Source organism: Tachysurus fulvidraco, chromosome 21 (assembly GCF_022655615.1).
Source record: "Tachysurus fulvidraco isolate hzauxx_2018 chromosome 21, HZAU_PFXX_2.0, whole genome shotgun sequence".
NCBI lineage: Eukaryota > Metazoa > Chordata > Actinopteri > Siluriformes > Bagridae > Tachysurus > Tachysurus fulvidraco.
Genome location: NC_062538.1, coordinates 19186452 through 19205873, shown reverse-complemented (window position 1 = coordinate 19205873; position 19422 = coordinate 19186452). Strand labels below are relative to the sequence as shown.

General features: G+C 37.5%; 3 protein-coding genes across 3 annotated transcripts; all 3 read right to left on the bottom strand.

Annotated features, from left to right (window-relative positions):
- LOC113661770 (macrophage mannose receptor 1-like) lies at nt 1–1560 on the bottom strand. The gene is made up of 3 exons (XM_047805917.1): nt 1167–1560; nt 502–885; nt 1–365 (listed from the first exon to the last, which is right to left on the bottom strand). The coding sequence occupies exons 1-3, from the start codon at nt 1558–1560 to the stop codon at nt 1–3; spliced, it is 1143 nt and encodes a 380-aa protein (XP_047661873.1).
- Nucleotides 1561–1598: 38 nt separating this feature from the next.
- On the bottom strand, nt 1599–17081 carry LOC125138392 (C-type mannose receptor 2-like). Its single transcript, XM_047805916.1, has 2 exons — nt 16743–17081; nt 1599–1987 (listed from the first exon to the last, which is right to left on the bottom strand). The coding sequence occupies exons 1-2, from the start codon at nt 17047–17049 to the stop codon at nt 1599–1601; spliced, it is 696 nt and encodes a 231-aa protein (XP_047661872.1). The 5' UTR covers nt 17050–17081.
- A 108-nt stretch (nt 17082–17189) lies between these two features.
- LOC125139839 (asialoglycoprotein receptor 2-like) lies at nt 17190–18333 on the bottom strand. Its single transcript, XM_047805568.1, has 3 exons — nt 18274–18333; nt 18113–18141; nt 17190–17595 (listed from the first exon to the last, which is right to left on the bottom strand). Exons 1-3 carry the CDS (start codon nt 18276–18278, stop codon nt 17198–17200), a joined length of 432 nt encoding a protein of 143 aa, XP_047661524.1. The 5' UTR covers nt 18279–18333; the 3' UTR covers nt 17190–17197.
- Between the last annotated feature and the right edge of the window lie 1089 nt (nt 18334–19422).

The following is a 19422-nucleotide window of genomic DNA, read 5'->3' as shown; positions in this document are numbered from 1 at the left end:
TCACCAGTAGCAGATAAAAGGGAATCTGGCAAAACAGTTTTCATCTGTCCACTGGCCAAGATGATCCACAGCTGTACAGTGTTGGCTTCCTCTTTGTCCAAATGAATTCACCCCATTGTCCGGCTCTGCTGTAGGTTCTGGACTCTCTGGTCTCCAATATGTAAAGGTTGAGTTGCTCTGATCTGACCATAATCGGTTTCTATACAAACCTATCCATACCTCATACACAGTCACGATGCTCATTATTTTCTGAAGTTCATTCTGATTTCTCACACTGGCCAGGTCTGTGTATCTCACTCTGCAAAAGCTCTGAGCTTCTTCCCAAGTCTTTTCATCATAAATCATCATATATGTGTTATTCTTACCTACGTTTGGGAGAATTATAAAGATACAGAAAATAGCTGTATTATAATTAGCTGTATGATTATTAACAATTATTTTTTTTGATCAACAGATTAAAACAACTCAGCCCAAATGTTTCCACTTTCTGGCAGTCCTTACCATTATAGCAAACAAATGATTTTCTGTCAGTACAAGGCTTGTCAAACCACCCCACATCCTTCCACATGGAAACACACATCTCGTTTCCTTTGTAGTTATCAGGTTGACGTTCCCATCCTCTGAAGTCTCTCTCTCCCTCCTGGTAGAAAGCATCATCATCCAGAGACCATCTCCAACTGTCCTCATCATCATACAGTCCAATCCAGGCTAAACCTGAGTAGCTGCCATTTACTGTGTTAAATAGTGTGTTCATTTCCTCTGTGTTTTCAATAGTAGCCAGGTCAGTGTAATTCTCTCTGCAGTATCTCTGTGCTTCAGTCCAGGTCTTATTCTCATTCACAAAGTGGTACTGATGGAGGGTGCATGATGATCCTGTGCAGAATTCTGTAAAGTACAAAACACCTAATATTTTTTTTGCAGATAAACAACATTTTAAATGCAAATATGTTTGTGAATAAAAAAAATACATTTGAATGTCTATTGTTTTAGCATTTTGAATATGCTTTAAAAGCAAAGAATCAAAGGTTCAAAAATAGGTTAGGTTGTCTTCGACTCACAAAACTAATGTAAATATAAAATTAGATGTTTGTGATATTCTTATAGTTCAAGTGTATAAATATTCATATTGTGCGATAAAAAAACAAAGTCCGATTAGATGAACTCACTGTTATAGCAGATAAAAGGGAAGGTGGATAAGCAGTCCTCATCTGTCCAATGACCTGAGTCTCTGAATGAGACAGCAGTGCAGTGCTGCTTACCATATTCCAACTCTGCATAAAAACCATTGTCTGGCTGTTGATAGGTGGCTGGTCTCCAATTTTCATATGTGGATACCTGTTTGTCTGACCAGAGTCTGGTCCTGTATAAACCAATCCAAGCAGCAAGGCCACTTGTGAGGTTTAAGATTCTTTGATTATCTGTTGGATTTCTCACACTGGCCAAGTCAGTATAATGCTCTCTGCAGTAATGCTGAGCTTTTGTCCAAGGCATTGCCTGGTTTATCCATGTGTAATTTTCTGTTCCATTCTTTCCTGAAAAGATAAATGTGCTCAGTAACATCTTAACCAAAAGTTACACAGTTTATTCCCATAATTTGATTAAATATTCTCACCATCATAGCAAGCAAAAGGTAAATATGTTCCACAGTCTCCATCAAACCAGGTTCCATCATATCTAATATAAACACACATCTCATTTCCATTGTAGTTATCAGGTTGATGGTACCATTCTCTGAAGTCTCTCTCTCCCTCCTGGTAGAAAGCATCATCATCCAGAGACCATCTCCAGCTGTCCACATCATCATACAGTCCAATCCAGGCTAAACCTGAGTAGCTGCCATTTACTGTGTTAAGGAGTGTGATCATTTCCTCCATGTTATCAATAGTCGCCAGGTCAGTGTAATTCTCTCTGCAGTATCTCTGTGCTTCAGTCCAGGTCTTATTGACACTCACAAAGTGATACTGATGAGAGGGTAATGATGGCATTGCTAAAGTACAGTAGAATAACAAAAGATTTTGGTCACTGTGCTCGTTATTTTGAAAAAGTACATCATAGGTGATTTGTTGTCATTAATTAATTATACTGATACTGTCTATCTATAATTGACATTATACTGTAGATAGACACAACAGAAATCTACTCACTGCTGTAACAAAGAAATGGAAACGTTTCACTACACTTTTCATCTATCCATTTCCCATGATAAGACTTTTCATTAAATGACACAGCAGTACAGAATTCAGTCTGTCTGTAATAATTTGTAAGTCCAGGTTTCCAGTTGCTGAATGAAGAGTTGCTTTTATCTGACCAAGACATGGTTCTGTACAGGCCGATCCAAAAACTTGAATAATGCGTAATATTAATCATTAATCTAATCTCCTGGTTCTCAGTGTCGTTCCTCACGCTGGCCAGGTCTGTGTGATGTTCTCTGCAGTATCTCTGAGCTTCAGTCCAGTTCATGTTCTGATAAACTGGGACAAATTTTTCACTGGCATTCACTCTGCCTAAAAGAGGTGATATAAATATACAAAACCTGTACTTTTACAGAAAATATTTATTGAATTTAAACTTCTTGTTGGAAGATACTTTCATGAAGAATATTTGAAACTGTTTTACTCACCATCAAAGCAAATGAACGAATGTGATTGGGAACAACGGTCTTCCCACCATACTCCATTATAAGCGTACAAATACACACACATACTTATTCCATAAATCTCTCTTTGTTTCATTATATACCAGTTTCTAAAGCTTCTATTTCCATCCATGTAGAAAGAATCATCATCCAGAGACCATTTCCAGCTGTTCAGATCGTCATATAGTCCAATCCAGGTTCGTTTTCCATTTAAGATATCTGAAATCTCAGTAACAGCCAGCTCCTCTTCAGTGTTATTAATAGAGGCTAAATCAACATAATTCTCTCTGCAGTATCTTTGTGCTTCGTACCAGGTCTTATTTTTATTAATGAAGTGATACTGACGTGGAAGACAAACACCGAGGTTGAAAAACCCTGTGAAAGACACAACATTAGTTTTACATAAGTATAAGTTGAGGGGCCACAGCTACACCCGCAATTCCCCCTCTGAACCACCATAGTGAACCCTATGAATATTGAATGCCTCCGAGTCAGGCAGAGCACTTCTGAATCTACAGATATTTAAGCTGCGTTGATGCCGCAAAATAATGTAAAGGATTGTCAGCGATGTTTCTGCCATTTTGTTTTTTCTGTTTTTGCTGTATTTCTGCTTTTTGAATTTCGGGGTTTCGGATTTTTTTTTGCCCTACTGACTGTATTTTCAGTTTTTTTTTCTATTTTTTTTTCTTTTAATCTCACTGTCTGTTTCTCTACCCTGCTTATTTTTTTTGGTTTTAGATTTGTGTGCTCCCCCACAAATGTATTCAGCTTCTGCCATCCATTGTTGGAGGAGATGCAACAACATGTCCTGTCCTCCTTCTGGATACTTAACTACCTCCCAGACGATTTGCAAAAACAACACACACCCAAATTGGGTGAACACAACACACTTCTGGTAAGCAAATACATCATAAAGGCAGATTTTGTATTGTCATCATGGTAGGCCTTGGGTATAAGGCCTCAGGCCTTGGGCCTCAGAGGAGGTGGAATGAACAGCACTAAAGGCAATATTTCATGAAGGATTAACCCTATGCTTCAGAGAGAGAGAGCGTCTGCATGGATGAAAGCCTAACCCTGTCTCAGTTCAACACCATCTCCATCTGATTGGACGACGTTCTCTGTAACCAGAACCCCAGCTACTCAACCTGTCCGTTTGCAGACCTTAGGGGCTCTGATGCAGGTAAAGAATACTCAGTTGTCAGCCAATGAACAAGCCAGCCACCACTATGCCTCATGCCATCCACATCCCCAAGGAATATCAAATTACCAATGCTAAATTCCAGAATATCAGTATCAATCCTGGAAATGCAAAAAATGGCAAAAATAATTACCGTGACCTGGTGGAAGTTTTATTAAGGAATATGCCACCAAGTTCCCCATGGGATTACTAAATTGACCACCTGCCAACCACCTCGCCAATGCGGAGCAGATTCCACGTGCTCATTAAGTTATTGTTTACATCAATGATAAACTAATCTACTGAAAAGTCCTAGATACCTACATCAGTCATATCTGCCTAGTGGTAACATGGGTATTGCAATGCAATGCCTTTGTTAAGGCAGAAAAATGTGAATTTCAGAAAGACACTGGAAAATTACTGGACTTTGTGAGCAGTCACCAGGGACTGGAAATGGAATCCATCAAGGTGTGAGTCATAAGGGAGTGGCTGACTTGCACAAGTATCAAGGAATTGCAAAGATTTTTAGGATTCATTAACTTCTACGGGCATTAGGAATGTGGCGGCTCCGCCCACAGCCCTCTTATGCAGCAAGCCCAGGAAAGTACTACTCCAGCTTAAAAAAACTAAAGCAAAGATTCACCACATCATCCATACCACATCATCCATACTGCATCACCCATATCTCAACCTCCCATTTGTTGTAGTGGTTGATGACTTGTGCTGTAGAGTAGGAACTGTATTGTTTCAGAGACAAGGCAACCCTTGGCAGCAAGCTGTTTCCCTGTGCGTACTTCTTGAAAAAACTAGCCCTTGCTGAGACCAGATATGGTGTGGGAACCTGAGCGTTGTTATCAATCAAGAATGCACTGGAGAGGCAATACCTGGAGGTGGCACAATTCCTTTACAAGTAATAACGGACCATAAAAAGGAGTATATCAAGAAAGCAAAGAGACTGGTGATTCTTAATTTTTAAAAGGTTCCACTTCATGGTTACATATCAACCCGGGACAAAGAATGCCAAAGCTCTCACATGGCCATCCTCATATGGACAGAGACCCCGACCTGGAACCAATCCTGACACCCTCCATTGTCATTGCTTTGTGTCTGGAGAACCTTCTGCGAAAGCCTGGGAATAAATTTAAGCTTGACTTCCAGCTACCACCCCTAATCTAATGGACCAAGAACCTTCATCTCAAGTTACCATGCAGAAAGCTCAGACCAAGATACATTAGACCATTTAAGATCCTGATACAGATGGACCAGGTCACATATGATTTGTAGCTGCCCTCCAATCGCATTCTTCCCTCATTTCATATGTGAACCGGCCTATTTAGTTCATTCTCTGCTGGACTCCCAAAGAAGAGGAGAACAGCTTTAGTACCTGCCTGATTAGGAGTGCTAGGTTCCAAAGGAATGAATGTTCTCAACCCAGCACACAAGGCAAAGTTCCACCTAGAAAAAAATGGAATGAACCAAAATGGAATGAAAATACCTAATGCTATCAGGTCACACGGAGCATTTCCAGATTCACAGACATTCACGCTGCACTATATGACTAGTATTGTCAGGAATTTTTGAGCTTACAAAGAAAATTTACGAAAAAATGGGCTAGAGATTTCCACAACTTATGATAATGATGTCTGCTGAACTGAACTCATTTCAAATATTGTTGCAGATTTACAGGATATGAAGGCAAAGAAAGTGAAAGAGCCCAACCACGTATCAATTATGATTAATGGTGCAACTGATTCTGAACAGAATATAAAAAAAAAATCTATGTACTTGCTGGGTTGCCAGTAAATCATCTTGTCTCTGTTACAGAGTTGTGACATGCTTATGCTGATGGTGTGACTGACTGCATACAGTCCTCAATGTCAAAATTTGTATTAGATGACTAGAAGTAAAACTTCTTGTATTTTGTGCTGATGGCGCAAATGTGAACACGGGCCAAACAGCTGAGAGTGGACATTTTAAAACTGACATTCACTGTATGGTAAACAGGCTGGAGCTAGTACTTCTTGGGGTTTGAAAGTGGTGAACTTCATGAGTCGTGTAAAGACACCTTTCACTTAATTTGGAAAGCCTACCATTTTAGCCCAAAGAGCCACAGAGAATTAAATACAGTTTGTGAAAGACATGGACTAGGTTCTACAAACCAAAGCCAGTGAAAGGAACACATTGGATGCCTCATTTAGACAGGGCACTGAAGGTCTTCTTGAAAGGAAAAGACAATCTTGTAAGCCAAGCCATGTCTAGAAAAGTCTTGATGCTCTCACAATTTTTTCAGGCACTGAATTAAGAGGGGAAAGAGAAAGCCTAATAGACAACAGCCATTTCCTGCCATTTTCCTCTCATCTCTTTCCTCAACTATTGACTTTCTCTTCCCTATGTTCACTAAACCCAAAAAAACTTCTTGTTCTGCTCCTTGGCTTTCAGATGCGCTGCACAACAATCGAAGAGAGCTAAGATCATCAGAAAGAAAGTGGAAGAAATCACAACTTGATGCAGATCTTGATTCTTACCGAACACTCCTAGCCAAGTTCTCCTCAGATGTGTCTTCTGCCAAGACTTCCTTCTACAAGGAAAATCTTGTAGCTTCGTCACATGACCCTTGGAAATTCCACAACATCATCTCTTCCCTGCTCAACCCCACCAACCCCTCCACCTTCTTCATCCTCCCTGACTGCAGAAGGCTTTGCTTCTTTCTACCAGGAGAAGATTGAGGAAATCTGCCGGACCTTCACTTCAGCCCCGACTGCACTTACATCTTCACAGTATGGATTTCCCCACTCTTTCATTGTTGCATTTCTCAACTATAGCAGCAGAAGAGATTTTACAACGCATCCAGTCTTGCAATCCTACCACCTGCCCATTCGATCTACTCCTTTCCACTATGCTCCAGACCATGTTCGCAAGACCTTCTGCCCTTCATTACCACTATCATCAATAGATCCATAGCATCTTGTCAGGTAACTTCCTAGAGAGCAAGGGTTATTCCCATCCTAAAAAAACCTGCTCTGGATCCATAAGACATCAGTAACTACAGACCGGTATCTCATTTCTTTCAAAAATTCTTGAACGCATTGTCTATAACCAACTGTCTGTCTATATCTCTCAGAACAACCTCCAAGATCCCAAACAGTCTGGCTTTTAAAGCAGCTCATTCCACAGAGACAGCAATTTTGGATGTCTCTGAGAAACTACATGTTGCTAGATCAGCCAAACTGTCATCAGTCCTTATCCTCCTTGACCTTTCAGCAGCGTTTGATACGGTCAACCACAAGACTCTCTTGTCCACATTCAGGAGCCTTGGGATTTGCGGATCAGCTTGGGAATAGTTCGCTTCCTACGTGGAAGGATGCTCATATCAGGTAACATAGAGGTAACGTCTGGCAGAAATATCATCATGGATGACTGCTCATCAGCTAAAGTTCAATCCTAACAAAACTGAACTGCTGTTCATCCCAGGTGATTCATCCCCAGGTCATGATCTTGCTATATCCTTGCACAATGATCTGATCTCCCCTTCAGCCACAGCTCGCAACCTTGGGGTAACCATGGACAATCAACTGTAATTTTCCTCTCATGTTGCTAAGGTCACTTGCTCATGTCGGTTTCATCTCTACAACATTAGAAGGATTCGGCCATTTTTGTCCACACAGGCTGCTCAGGTACTTGTTCAGTCTCTTTTCATTTCAAGACTGGATTACTGCAACGCATTGCTGGCAGGTCTACCTATGAATGAAATTCGTCCTCTGCAAATGATCCAAAATGCAGCTGCTCGTTTTCAAACGTGCCAAAGTTCTCGCATACCACCCCGCTGCTTCGATCCCTCCACTGGCTTCCGGTAGCTGCACGTATCAGATTCAAAACACTGATGCTAGCCTACAAAGCCTAAAACGGACCAGCTCCCTCCTACCTCAAAGCCCTCATCACTTCTTGAACTGCACCTCGCAGCCTCCGATCTACCAGCTCTGCAGCACTACTGTAAATGGAGACAATATGAGACAAGGGATAGAGCATGCATGTTCAGTCTGTGAGAAACACCTTCATACTAAACACTGGATAACCTGTTTGGAATTAACAATGATAAAAGTGCACAAGCTGTGATGTCAGCATTTGCAATATTCAACCAGGACAAGTGGCCTGCTGACAGAAAACTTGGGGGAAGATGAGAAAAACAATAATCCAGCGATATTACAGCTTTAGATACAGGAAGTAATGAATGAAGAAAATATTTAGCAGGTGAGTAACACATCAGCTGAGGAGGGAGAGGCAAACTAGAGTGCAGGAGTGCAGGTGCGTTTTTGGCGTGGGACATGGCACTTTCTTTTGTTTTGAACCATGTCTGTTTACACTATGGAATTAAGGATAAAAATAAAACCAAACCAAAAAGGAGGTAGATACTTATAACAAATAGATACTTATAGAGATAGATGTAGGTATTGTAACAAATAAAAAATGTTAAATGAGGTTCTGGTTCTACTTTTAATATGCATTGAGTGTAAGAACTGAGTCTCTCCCAAATGGCTGGGCTACACCTTGTTGTCTAGCTGATTGTCTTTAAATGGTAATGGTCACGTAGACCTTGGCTTAGTATTGTTACAATTGCTATCAACCGAATGGGCACTTTAAATGGTAATCGCGGTCAAGTAGACCCTTTGTTCGTGGCGATCCTTGATGTCCTGCTGCCGCACCCATACTAACGATTGAATCAAGTTTATAGGTTTAGAGTCCTAAACATATTAACTTATGATACTTAAACCTTTTTAGGAATGAGCTCTTTTAGATGTGTATCTTGGAGTGGAATTTGGGTGCAGTTATCTGTAATTTCTTACAGTATGTATGGAGGTATTGTAGATACTTATAACAAATCTATGTGCCTCCGTATTGTAATATAATACTGGTAAACTTATTTACCGGTATTTATATTATAATATCACAATATGACAACCTTCGATGACCCAGTGAAGTTCACACCATTCCTTATTCCGGATTGTTCATTGTACCCAATAACTTGAAATCTTCTGTAATGGTACAATGTGCACTCCTTATTACTGTATATCATTAAAACTTCTTCTCATTTACATTAATTCTCCACTAATCCTCTATATAATATTTATAGAAATATATACATTCTAACAATTAGATATTTATAACACACATAACACATACCACTTACCCAAAAGCAGCAGAAGTCGAAACATGGCTCTTTAGAATACACAGAAAGTGTGATTAAGATATTTATATACATTTTGAAATATTAACTAACTGATGTTAAATGTTTCTATAGTCAAAAGAGTCACATGATGGAATATTTGTGAAGCTTTCTTTTGAAATATATTTATGGATCTGTGCTTTCTGCTGTTTGCTTCTGTCTGCCACTTCATTTTATTTCAACACTAAATAAAGATTAGGAAGAAAAGTATATGGGAAGGACTTAGAAATATGTAGAAAAACTGGTTACTGAATGTACCATGATCCATATCAAAATGAAAATAACTGAAACTGAAAAGATTTGTGAACTTTTCAACCAGTGAGATTCTATGAGATACTGCCAGGTATCGACATATAGGGCATTTTCATTCAGTACGGACAAACACATTATATGATCTCTAAAAGTCTGATATAAAATGAATCAGAACACTGTTGCTTTTCAGTGTACCACATTATTTACTATCTTACACAGTTTTAGTGGTTGAAGATTAAATGTTTACATGCTTATGGACAAGCACTTGGGTTTGATATCATCATTTACATTGATGATATAAAATTTTGTGAATTTTTTTTTAAGATTTTCTTTTATACTTTTCTAAGAAAGCAATGTTCCTAGTAGGCTAGATAAAACCAGAAATACTTACAAAAAGCTACAAATTCTTAAAAGTCTTAAAGTGTGTATTTTCATATGAGTTACATATTAATCACAAGAGATAATTTCTGGTAAAAATAGAAAATTATTGATCTTAGTCATCTCTTATTTAGATTGTTCACCTCAGGTATAGTTATAAATAAAACACTTGCTAAACACTGAGCCTGCTTTTTATATCTTTTCTTCACCTCAGTGTAACCTTGCTCAGATCAATCAGGGATCACTGACCGTGCATGTCTGTCAAATTTACCACTCCTTTCCTTTCCAAATTTATCTCCTTTCATCTATCCTGAATTTTCACGCATCATATAAACTCTATATAGAAAAGGCATTTGAAATGTTCGGCTGGGCCTCTGTCTCCAGATTGTAATGTGATGTGTTCAGGGCACTACTTACTGTGTATTTGACTTTTATTCTTTTTTCTTTTATGTTTTTTGGGGATTTCTTTCTAACCAGCAGTGGCTGCTGGGGTGTCCTTACTGTGTGGATGATGCTGGTGAGGTTGTTGGGATTGTGAGGTGGTTTGGTCCCTTCATGCTTTGGTTTCCCTTTGTGTAGGTTTGCATTGTGAATGCTGTAATCTTGGCCATCTATGGTTTTGTTGTAGTTTATTTCTATATTTTTACTTGGTCCCAGCGGTAGTTCTAGCTAGGATGTTTTGAAGACAGGCAAGAGTGGCATGTTTTAAATATGACCCAAAAAAAAATTTAAATTCTGAGATTTAGTTACACAGAATTTATGATAAATTCATTATTTTATAAAATGTCATAAAACTGGGGCCCCCTTGCACTATATCAGGGCCCCCAGTTTGAGAACCACTGGCACTACACTACTTGTTTTGAGCAGGTGTTGTCAGTGAACAGTTGTAAAACTATTGGCTAAATTACAGACACTTATGAAAAAGTGATGCTGATTATCTGTGAAACATCTCTAACAGTAGTCAAAATGTCATTGTTTGTGTCAAACAAGTTGTGAGTTTGTTGTAACATTACAACAGGAGATCATGACTTACTCTGTGCTCAAAGTGATGCTCGCAGCTCCAGTGATTTTCTCTGTAGGTGAATGAGCATGATGCGGAACAATTCCGGGATATGCTTTTTTTTCATTGGTTGTTGCGTTAAAACTTACCCATATACAATAGTGATATTTTCTGATTGGCTATTGTGTAGTCTCTTTTTGATTGGCTGATAAATGTCAGGTTCGACTAAGAACTCCAGGGGAGACGCACTTGATTCCTGCCTGGTTCCATAGAGACAGTGGTCAGACAGATACGTTTTGGGCGCTGCGGCATATTAAATATATTATATATAGTAAGTTTTTCTGCGTGAGAAATACAATGTGTGGCGGGAGAGCGTGACAAAAGGCCGAAATGAGTGACTGTCATGCTCAATGTGTGATACCTGTGAGCCCTGAATTATATATGCTACAGATAATCAGCTATAGGTAATTAGCATTAGCAATAGATACATAGCACATGTAGCACATAGCACATGTAACATATAGCACATTTTTCTTGTACATTATTAGCCTACAATGGTGATCCTTTGTTTTCATTGGCTCATTCATGGATAAAGTTATATGCAGCACAATTTCTTTCAAAATCTATATTCATTACAATTTTTATTTTTTTTAAGAATGCCTTTGTTGAAGGAAGCATAGAAATCATTGTCATGGATGGATTACGAAGATTTCACAGGGAGCCAAAGTTACGATAAGTCTGGGAGAGATATGGGTGTTTAAAAAATGGTAATCATGTAGTGGAGGTTGTTACCTTTTATTAACAAGTGTTCACTTCCCTAATGTATGGAGACTTTTGTGAGACCTGTATAATCTTTATTATATAAAGCTATTTTGACAGGATGTTTAAAGAAAACAATGTGGTTCTTCACATCCACAGCAATAAGGAGCTGGATCTATAAGACCTTCTTGGTTTCTCTATAAAATATTAATATATTTTATTTTCAAACAATATAAAAAATATTTTACTCTTTGAATAACTTTCACCCAACACAAAATATTTCACACGTTCCTTCATTTACTGTTTATTATTAGATTGACATTTAATCAGCACAAAAAAAAACTACATGGAACCCAATACTGAAAACAATTAATAAATGAAAATCACAGAGTATTCTTTAAAGCTCATAGCAATATTTTTCATAAGCAAGTTCAGTGTTTCTTTTATTCATTTCAAATTCATTTCAAGAATACCATTAATAAGCAATAAACCCCATAAAATGTTACACTGAAGAAATCATGCTCGATCACAGATCAGTATAATTACAGTCATTGTTATTAATAATGAGACATTACAGAAGGCATTTCAAGGTTTGTAAATATTTTTAAATCTGTTCAAACATTTTAATAACTATATTCTCTTTTTAATAAAGCTCTACAGAATTTCCAACTTCTCTGGAAGAGAAAGATTGCTGAGTAAATGAGTAAATAAAAGATAAATCACCACAAATCCTGGAATTTCCCTCAGTTATATTTAGAACCCGATTGTAGTCTTTTTCCTTCATGGATCGAGCTTACGGATGTTTCTCACATTCACGGTGTAGTTGCTTGAAAGTCCCAGTTTGCTCAATTCTTGCTGAAGCTGACAAAAATATGAAATAATTCTATAACTGCAGTAAATACTGTAAAATCCTTTAAGCCACATCTCATCCATTATGAATTTATAATGCTTTAATGTGTAATCATTTTGGACAACAATATTTCTTTTGCTAAACACATTTTTACACATTATCTACAAAATAAACTCAGTGTAATAAATTGTATTTATATAAATTAAAGCGACAGATAAAGGAAGACATGATAGGAATGTTTACTTACTTCCATCAGCACCAGCCTTTTAATCTGAGAGTTTAACAGATTTTCATTAGCAGTGGCTTTCATTCGCAATCCCATCACAGCACCTGTATAAAAGTGTTAATTATAACCAATAAAAAAAGATAAACAAAACTTCAATAAGCATTTGCTTAGTTAACTAAGAATCGTGGATATCTCTATTATTTTTACATCTACACATTAGTGTTTTTGCTTACCTGGAGTGAATGCTGCCAGAGCACAAAGAAGACATGTTAGGATTAGAATACATCTGGTAATCTTATTCCAGCTGTAAACATTGCTTTTGCTAACATTCATAATCATGTTTAGACATCCAGATTCTAGTAGATTTATTCTTATATTAGTCTAATATATTGTATTAGTATTATTGTTTTTATGCATTATTCTTTAAAATAATTCAAAATGGAGATCAACTCACCAGTGTAGCAGATAAAAGGGAATCTGGCAAAACAGTTTTCATCTGTCCATCGGCCAAGATGATCCACAGCTGTACAGTGTTGATTTCCAATTTCTCCAGGTGGATACAAACCATTATCAGGTTCTGGTGTTGGTTCTGGACTAAATGGTATCCAATATGTAAAGGTTGAGTTGCTCTGATCTGACCATAATCGGTTCCTATACAGACCTATCCATACCTCAGAGCTGTTCATGATGCTCGTAATTTTCTGAAGTTCGGTCTGATTTCTCACAGTGGCCAGGTCTGTGTATCTCACTCTGCAAAAGCTCTGAGCTTCTTTCCACGTCTTCTGATCATAAATCATTACATATGTGTTGTTCATACCTAAGAGTGAGAGAATTATAAAGATACACACAAAAGCTGCAAAATAATTATCCATATTGTTTTATTAGCTAAAAGTGAAGGTTAAAAAAACTCAGCCCAAATGTTTCATTTGTTTGGCAGAGCTTACCATTATAGCAAACAAATGACTTTCTGTAAGTACAAGGTCTGTCAAACCACCACCCTCCATACTCCATGGAAACACACATCTCATTTCCATTGGCATTATCTGGTTGATGGTACCATCCTCTGAAGTCTCTCTCTCCCTCCTGGTAGAAAGCATCATCATCCAGAGACCATCTCCAGCTGTCATCATACATTCCAATCCAGGCTAAACCTGAGTAGCTGCCATTTAATGTGTTAAGGAGTGTGTTCATATCCTCCATGTTATCAATAGTAGCCAGGTCAGTGTAATTCTCTCTGCAGTATCTCTGTGCTTCAGTCCAGGTCTTATTCTCATTAACAAAGTGATGCTGACGAGAGGAGTTTGAGGGCATTGCTAGAGTAGAATAACACAAATGTTGGTTACTGTGCTCATGTTTTTGAAAAATTATATTTGTTTGTGTTCATTAAGAGCAAAAAATTATGCTAAAAATGACCACTATAGATAATATAGAAATCTCTGTTCGTTACTCACTGCTGTAACAGAGGAATGGAAAAGCTTGATCACAGTTTTCATCTGACCATTTCCCATAATAATAATCATCATTAAATGACACAGCAGTACAGGATACAGTTTGTCCATAATTATCTGGTTGTCCGGGTTTCCAGTTGCTGAAAGAAGAGTTGCTTTGATCCGACCATAAACTGGTTCTGTACAGGCCGATCCAAAAAGCGTAATAATTATAATAATAATAACTGGAGGTATAATGATTATCATTCTCATTATTAGCTAATAATAATCTGATCATCTGGTTCTCAGTGTCGTTCCTCACAATGGCCAGGTCTGTGTAATGCTCTCTGCAGTAACTCTGAGCTTCAGTCCAGTTCATGTTCTGATAAACCGGAATATATCTCTCACTGGCATTCACTCTGCCTAAAAGAAAAGGAAATGGAATTTGGGTACAATATTTATGCTAGAATCTTTTTTTTTTAAGTAAATTTTTTAGCATATACATATATATAAACTGTGCCACTCACCATCAAAACAAATGAATGGAAGTGGTGTAGAACATGAATAATACACCCACCAAAAAGCAGAATAACCAAAAAATACACATAAATTGTTTCCATTCCAATAGCTTGGTTTGTATATATACCAACTACTAAAGTTTATTTTTCCGTTATTATAGAAAGCATCATCATCCAGAGACCATTTCCAGCTGTTCAGATCATCATACAGTCCAATCCAGGCTAAACCTAAGTAGCTGCCATTTACTGTGTTAAGGAGTGTGTTCATTTCCTCCATGTTATTAATGGTTGCCAGGTCAGTGTAATTCTCTCTGCAGTATCTCTGTGCTTCAGTCCAGGTCTTTTTCTCATTAACAAAGTGATACTGATGGAAGGTGCATGATGATCCTGTGCAGAATTCTTTAAAGGAAAAACACCATAATATAATATTTTGCAGACAAACATTTTTTTTTGTAAATATTGATGTGAGTTACCAAAAATATAATTGTTAAAGTAGATATAATGTTTTATGATTTTTTTTTAAAACAATGTTTCAAAGGTCGAAAAATGTTATACAACTTAGAAATCACATACAATGTCCTTGTGTTTTCATTTCTATAATCATGAAGATTATATTCAAATATTTATATTTATGAAAATCCTATGATGTCCACACAAATTCACAAATGAAAATGACTAAGAACTCACACAGCTAAGATTAAAGTTTCCTGATGAAAGTTATAAAATTATTGATATCTGACTGGTGGAAATAAACTGTTAATTTAAATGATATCAAACCTATAAATCTTATTTTTAAGCATACAAATTTATCCTGACATCACACCAATATGTCCTTACTGAAGATCCGACTTCAAAACTACCATCATTAATATAGAGTTGACCCCCATTTCCTGCTATAACAGTCTCTTTTTAATGCAAATACTAAACTTTGGAACATGGCTATGGGGATTTGAACCCATTCAGGCACAAGTACATGAGTTTGATCAGATGATTGGAAAATAGGTCTTTTATGCAAAGAGCTTTCTAATTCATCTGGAGAGTTGAGCTCAGGGTTCTGTGAAGGCCACTGGATTTCTTCCACACAAACTTCGGCAAAACATCTCTTCATGGAACATTCTACATTAATAAAGACATTGCCAGGCTGAAACAGGTTTGGACAATAACCCTTAGCTATGGTGAAGGGAAATCTCTGCAGAACTTTGTGGCAACAGTTTAGAGAAGGCCCACATGTGGGTGTGATTGTCAAGTGTCCACATACTTTGGACTTATAGCACATGAATTATAAAAAAAAATATTAAATAATGTTTTTGATATTTTTATAGTTCAAGTGGATAAAGATTTTTATTGTGCAATAATGAAAAAGTAAAGTCTGATTAGAAGAACTCACTGTTATAGCAGATAAATGGGAGGGTGGATATGCAGTCCTCATCTGTCCAATGACCTGAGTCTCTGAATGAGACAGCAGTGCAGTGCTGATTTCCGGATTCCCAGGGATTATTAATACCATTGTCTGGCTGTTGATAGGTGGCTGGTCTCCAATTTTCATATGTGGATACCTGTTTGTCTGACCAGAGTCTGGTCCTGTATAAACCAATCCAAGCCACAGTGCCAACTGTAAGGTTTGAGATTATTTGATTATCTGTTGGATTTCTCACACTGGCCAAGTCAGTATAATGCTCTCTGCAGTACTGCTGAGCTTTTGTCCAAGGCATTGGCTGGTTTATCCATGTGTAATTTTTTGTTCCATTCTTTCCTGGTAAAATAAATGGGCTCAATAACACATAAACCAAAATTTACACAGTTTATTCCTATAAAATGATTAAACATGCTCACCATCATAACAAATAAAAGTTAAATATGCTCTGCAGTCTCCATCAAACCAGATTCCATCAGATGTAATATAAACACACAGCTCGTTTCCCAAATAGTTATCAGGTTGATGGGGCCATCCTCTGAAGTCTCGCTCTCCCTCCTGGTAGAAAGCATCATCATCCAGAGACCATCTCCAGCTGTCCTCATCACCATACAGTCCAATCCAGGCTAAACCTGAGTAGCTGCCATTTACTGTGTTAAGGAGTGTGTTCATTTCCTCCATGTTATCAATAGTAGCCAGGTCAGTGTAATTCTCTCTGCAGTATTTCTGTGCTTCAGTCCAGGTCTTATCCTCATTAACAAAGTGATACTGATGAGAAGGTAATGATGGCATTGCTAGAGTGGGATAACACAAATGTTAGTTACTGTGCTCATTTTCTACTGAAATTTGCCACAATTGATAGACTCAATACAGATATATACTCACTGCTGTAACAAAGGAATGGAAAAGCATGGCTACAATTTTCATCTGTCCATTTCCCAGAATCATTAAATGACACAGCAGTACAGGATTCATTCTGTCTGTAATTATCTGGTTGTCCAGGTTTCCAGTTGCTGAATGAAGAGTTGCTTTTATCTGACCAAGATCTGGTTCTGTACAAGCCGATCCAAAAACTTGAAAAATACGTATTATTAAACATTGATCTAATCTTCTGGTTCTCAGTCTCGTTTCTCACCATGGCCAAGTCTGTGTAATGTTGTCTGCAGTATCTCTGAGCTTCAGTCCAATTCATGTAATGATTTACCAGGACATATATTTCACTGGCATTCACTCTGCCTAAAAGAGACAATAGAAATATAGGAAACCTGTACTTTTACAGGAAATATGTACTGAATTTAAAGCGAACTTGTGTTTCTTCATAAAGCATATTCAAATCTGCATTACTCACCATCAAAGCACATGAAACGAAGCATTGAGGAACAAGATGTCTCCCACCAAACTCCATCATAATAAGATACATACACACACAAACTGATTCCATACCAGTCTCTTGGCATCTGTATAAACCAGTTTCTAAAGCTTCTCTCTCCCTCCTTGTAGAAAGAATCATCATCCAGAGACCATTTCCAGCTGTTCAGATCATCATACAGACCAATCCAGGCTCGCCTGCTGTTCCAGATGTCTGTTATGTTTGTAAGGGCCAAGTCCTCTTCAGTGTTATTAATAGAGGCTAAATCAACATAATTCTCTCTGCAGTATCTCTGTGCTTCAGACCAGGTCTTATTCTCATTAATGAAGTGATACTGACGTGGCAGACAGACACCAAGGTTGAAAAACCCTGTAAAATACATAATTCCAGTTTTTACATAATGAATATAACTTGAGATCACTGAAGCTCTGATTTACTAAGATCAAAAATAAAGTGAACTAATTTACGTGTGCAATTTATCTAATTGCACACGTAAATTAGTTCACTTTATTTTTGATCTTAGTAAATCAGATCACCCCCTTCAAATCAATCACAATTTGTAGCTTTGCAACATGAAATGATGACAAACACATTTTTTTTATCCATCTGTATTTACACAATGCAACTTTTAAAGATCTAACAGTAACAGGTCAGAAAAATTAATAAATAAAAAATTGGTGAATTAAAAATGACTGGTAAACTCAATAAGCCAATAAGCTTGAAATAACCTTCTGTAATGGTACAATGTGCTCTCTTCATCATCTCATTAAAACATCTTTTCATTTACATGAATAAACTCATCATCTTCATTATACTGTATATAGAAATGTACAGATTATAACAATTTGATATCTTTTATAACACACACATAACACATAACACTCACCCAAAAGCAGCAGAAGTCGAAACATGGCTCTGGTAGAATACACAGAAAGTGTGATTAAGATATTTATATCAATTTTAAAACAATAAAACTAAATAACATTAAATGTTTCTATCGTCAAAATGATGGAAATTTAGTGAAGTTTTCTATTGAAATATATTTACCTCATGGATCTGTGCTTTCTGCTGTTGGCTTCTGTCTGCCACTTGATTTTATTTCAACACTAAAAAAGATAAGGAAGAAAAGTATATGGGAAGGACTTAGAAATATGTAGAATAACTGGTTACTGAATGTACCATGATCCATATCAAAATGAAGGCACCAGCTGAAATAACTGAAACTGAAAAAACTTGTGAATTTTTCAACCAGTGAGATTCTTTGAGATACTGCCAGGTCACATATTTGTAAGTTTGTTTGTCATATGTTATGACTGGGACTGTTCAAGTGCATGAAAGATTTTCATGCACACACACACACACACACACACACACACACACACACACACACACACACACACACACACACACACACACACACACACACACACACACACACACAGAGGAATGCTGCTGGGGAAAGGTAGAATGTTGATACAGGACTGTCGAGTATCATGCATTGAGAGTGACAGTCACGCATTTCTGTCTTTTGTCACTCTCTCCCGTCACACATCGTATTTCTCACGCAGAAAAACTTTTTGTCTACATATACTTAATATGCTGCAGCGCCCAAAATGTATCTCTCCGCACCGCTGTCTCTATGGAACCGGGCAGGAATCAAGCGCGTCTCCTCTGAAGCTCTTAGTCGAGCCTGACATCAGCCAATCAAAAAAAGAGGCTACACAATAGCCGATCAAAAAATAGCACTATCTGGGTAAGATTTAACGCAGCGACTAATGAATAATAAAAAAAAACATATTCATTAGCGAGGGTATTTTTTCGATGGCCGGTTTGAACAAAACCTCATCACGAAACAGCCTGTCTCTGGACGGGACATTGTCCTTAATCATGACCCTAAAAATGGCTGTGCTTGAGCCGAACTGTTTTACATGGGAGCAACATTACAAATGATAAAGGAGTCCAAAAAGGCAACAAACACTTACAATAAACACCACCAGTCATAATCTCTCTCTCTCTCTCTCTCTCTCTCTCTCTCTCTCTCTCTCTCTCTCTCTCTCTCTCTCTCACACACACACACACACACACACACACACAATTAATAAATGGAAAATAAACAAATACTTTGTATTTGGTTAAATTGCGGTCAGTGATCATTACCAAACAACAACTCCCCCATTATTATTATTATTATTATTA

What these genes read in the sequence shown, in the direction of transcription:
- LOC125139839 (XM_047805568.1), bottom strand. An exon ending in TCGACTTCTGCTGCTTTTGG is followed by an intron (nt 17,596 to 18,112) that starts GTGAGTGTTATG and finishes TGTATTTTACAG; the next exon opens with GGTTTTTCAACCTTGGTGTC.
- LOC113661770 (XM_047805917.1), bottom strand. Translation starts at nt 1,560, where the DNA reads ATGTTACTGAGCACATTTATCTTTTCAGGAAAGAATGGAACAGAAAAT. An exon ending in CCCTTTTATCTGCTATAACA is followed by an intron (nt 886 to 1,166) that starts GTGAGTTCATCT and finishes TGTACTTTACAG; the next exon opens with AATTCTGCACAGGATCATCA. An exon ending in ATCATTTGTTTGCTATAATG is followed by an intron (nt 366 to 501) that starts GTAAGGACTGCC and finishes TCCCAAACGTAG; the next exon opens with GTAAGAATAACACATATATG.
- LOC125138392 (XM_047805916.1), bottom strand. Translation starts at nt 17,049, where the DNA reads ATGAATTGGACTGAAGCTCAGAGATACTGCAGACAACATTACACAGAC. An exon ending in TCCATTCCTTTGTTACAGCA is followed by an intron (nt 1,988 to 16,742) that starts GTGAGTATATAT and finishes ACTGTACTTTAG; the next exon opens with CAATGCCATCATTACCCTCT.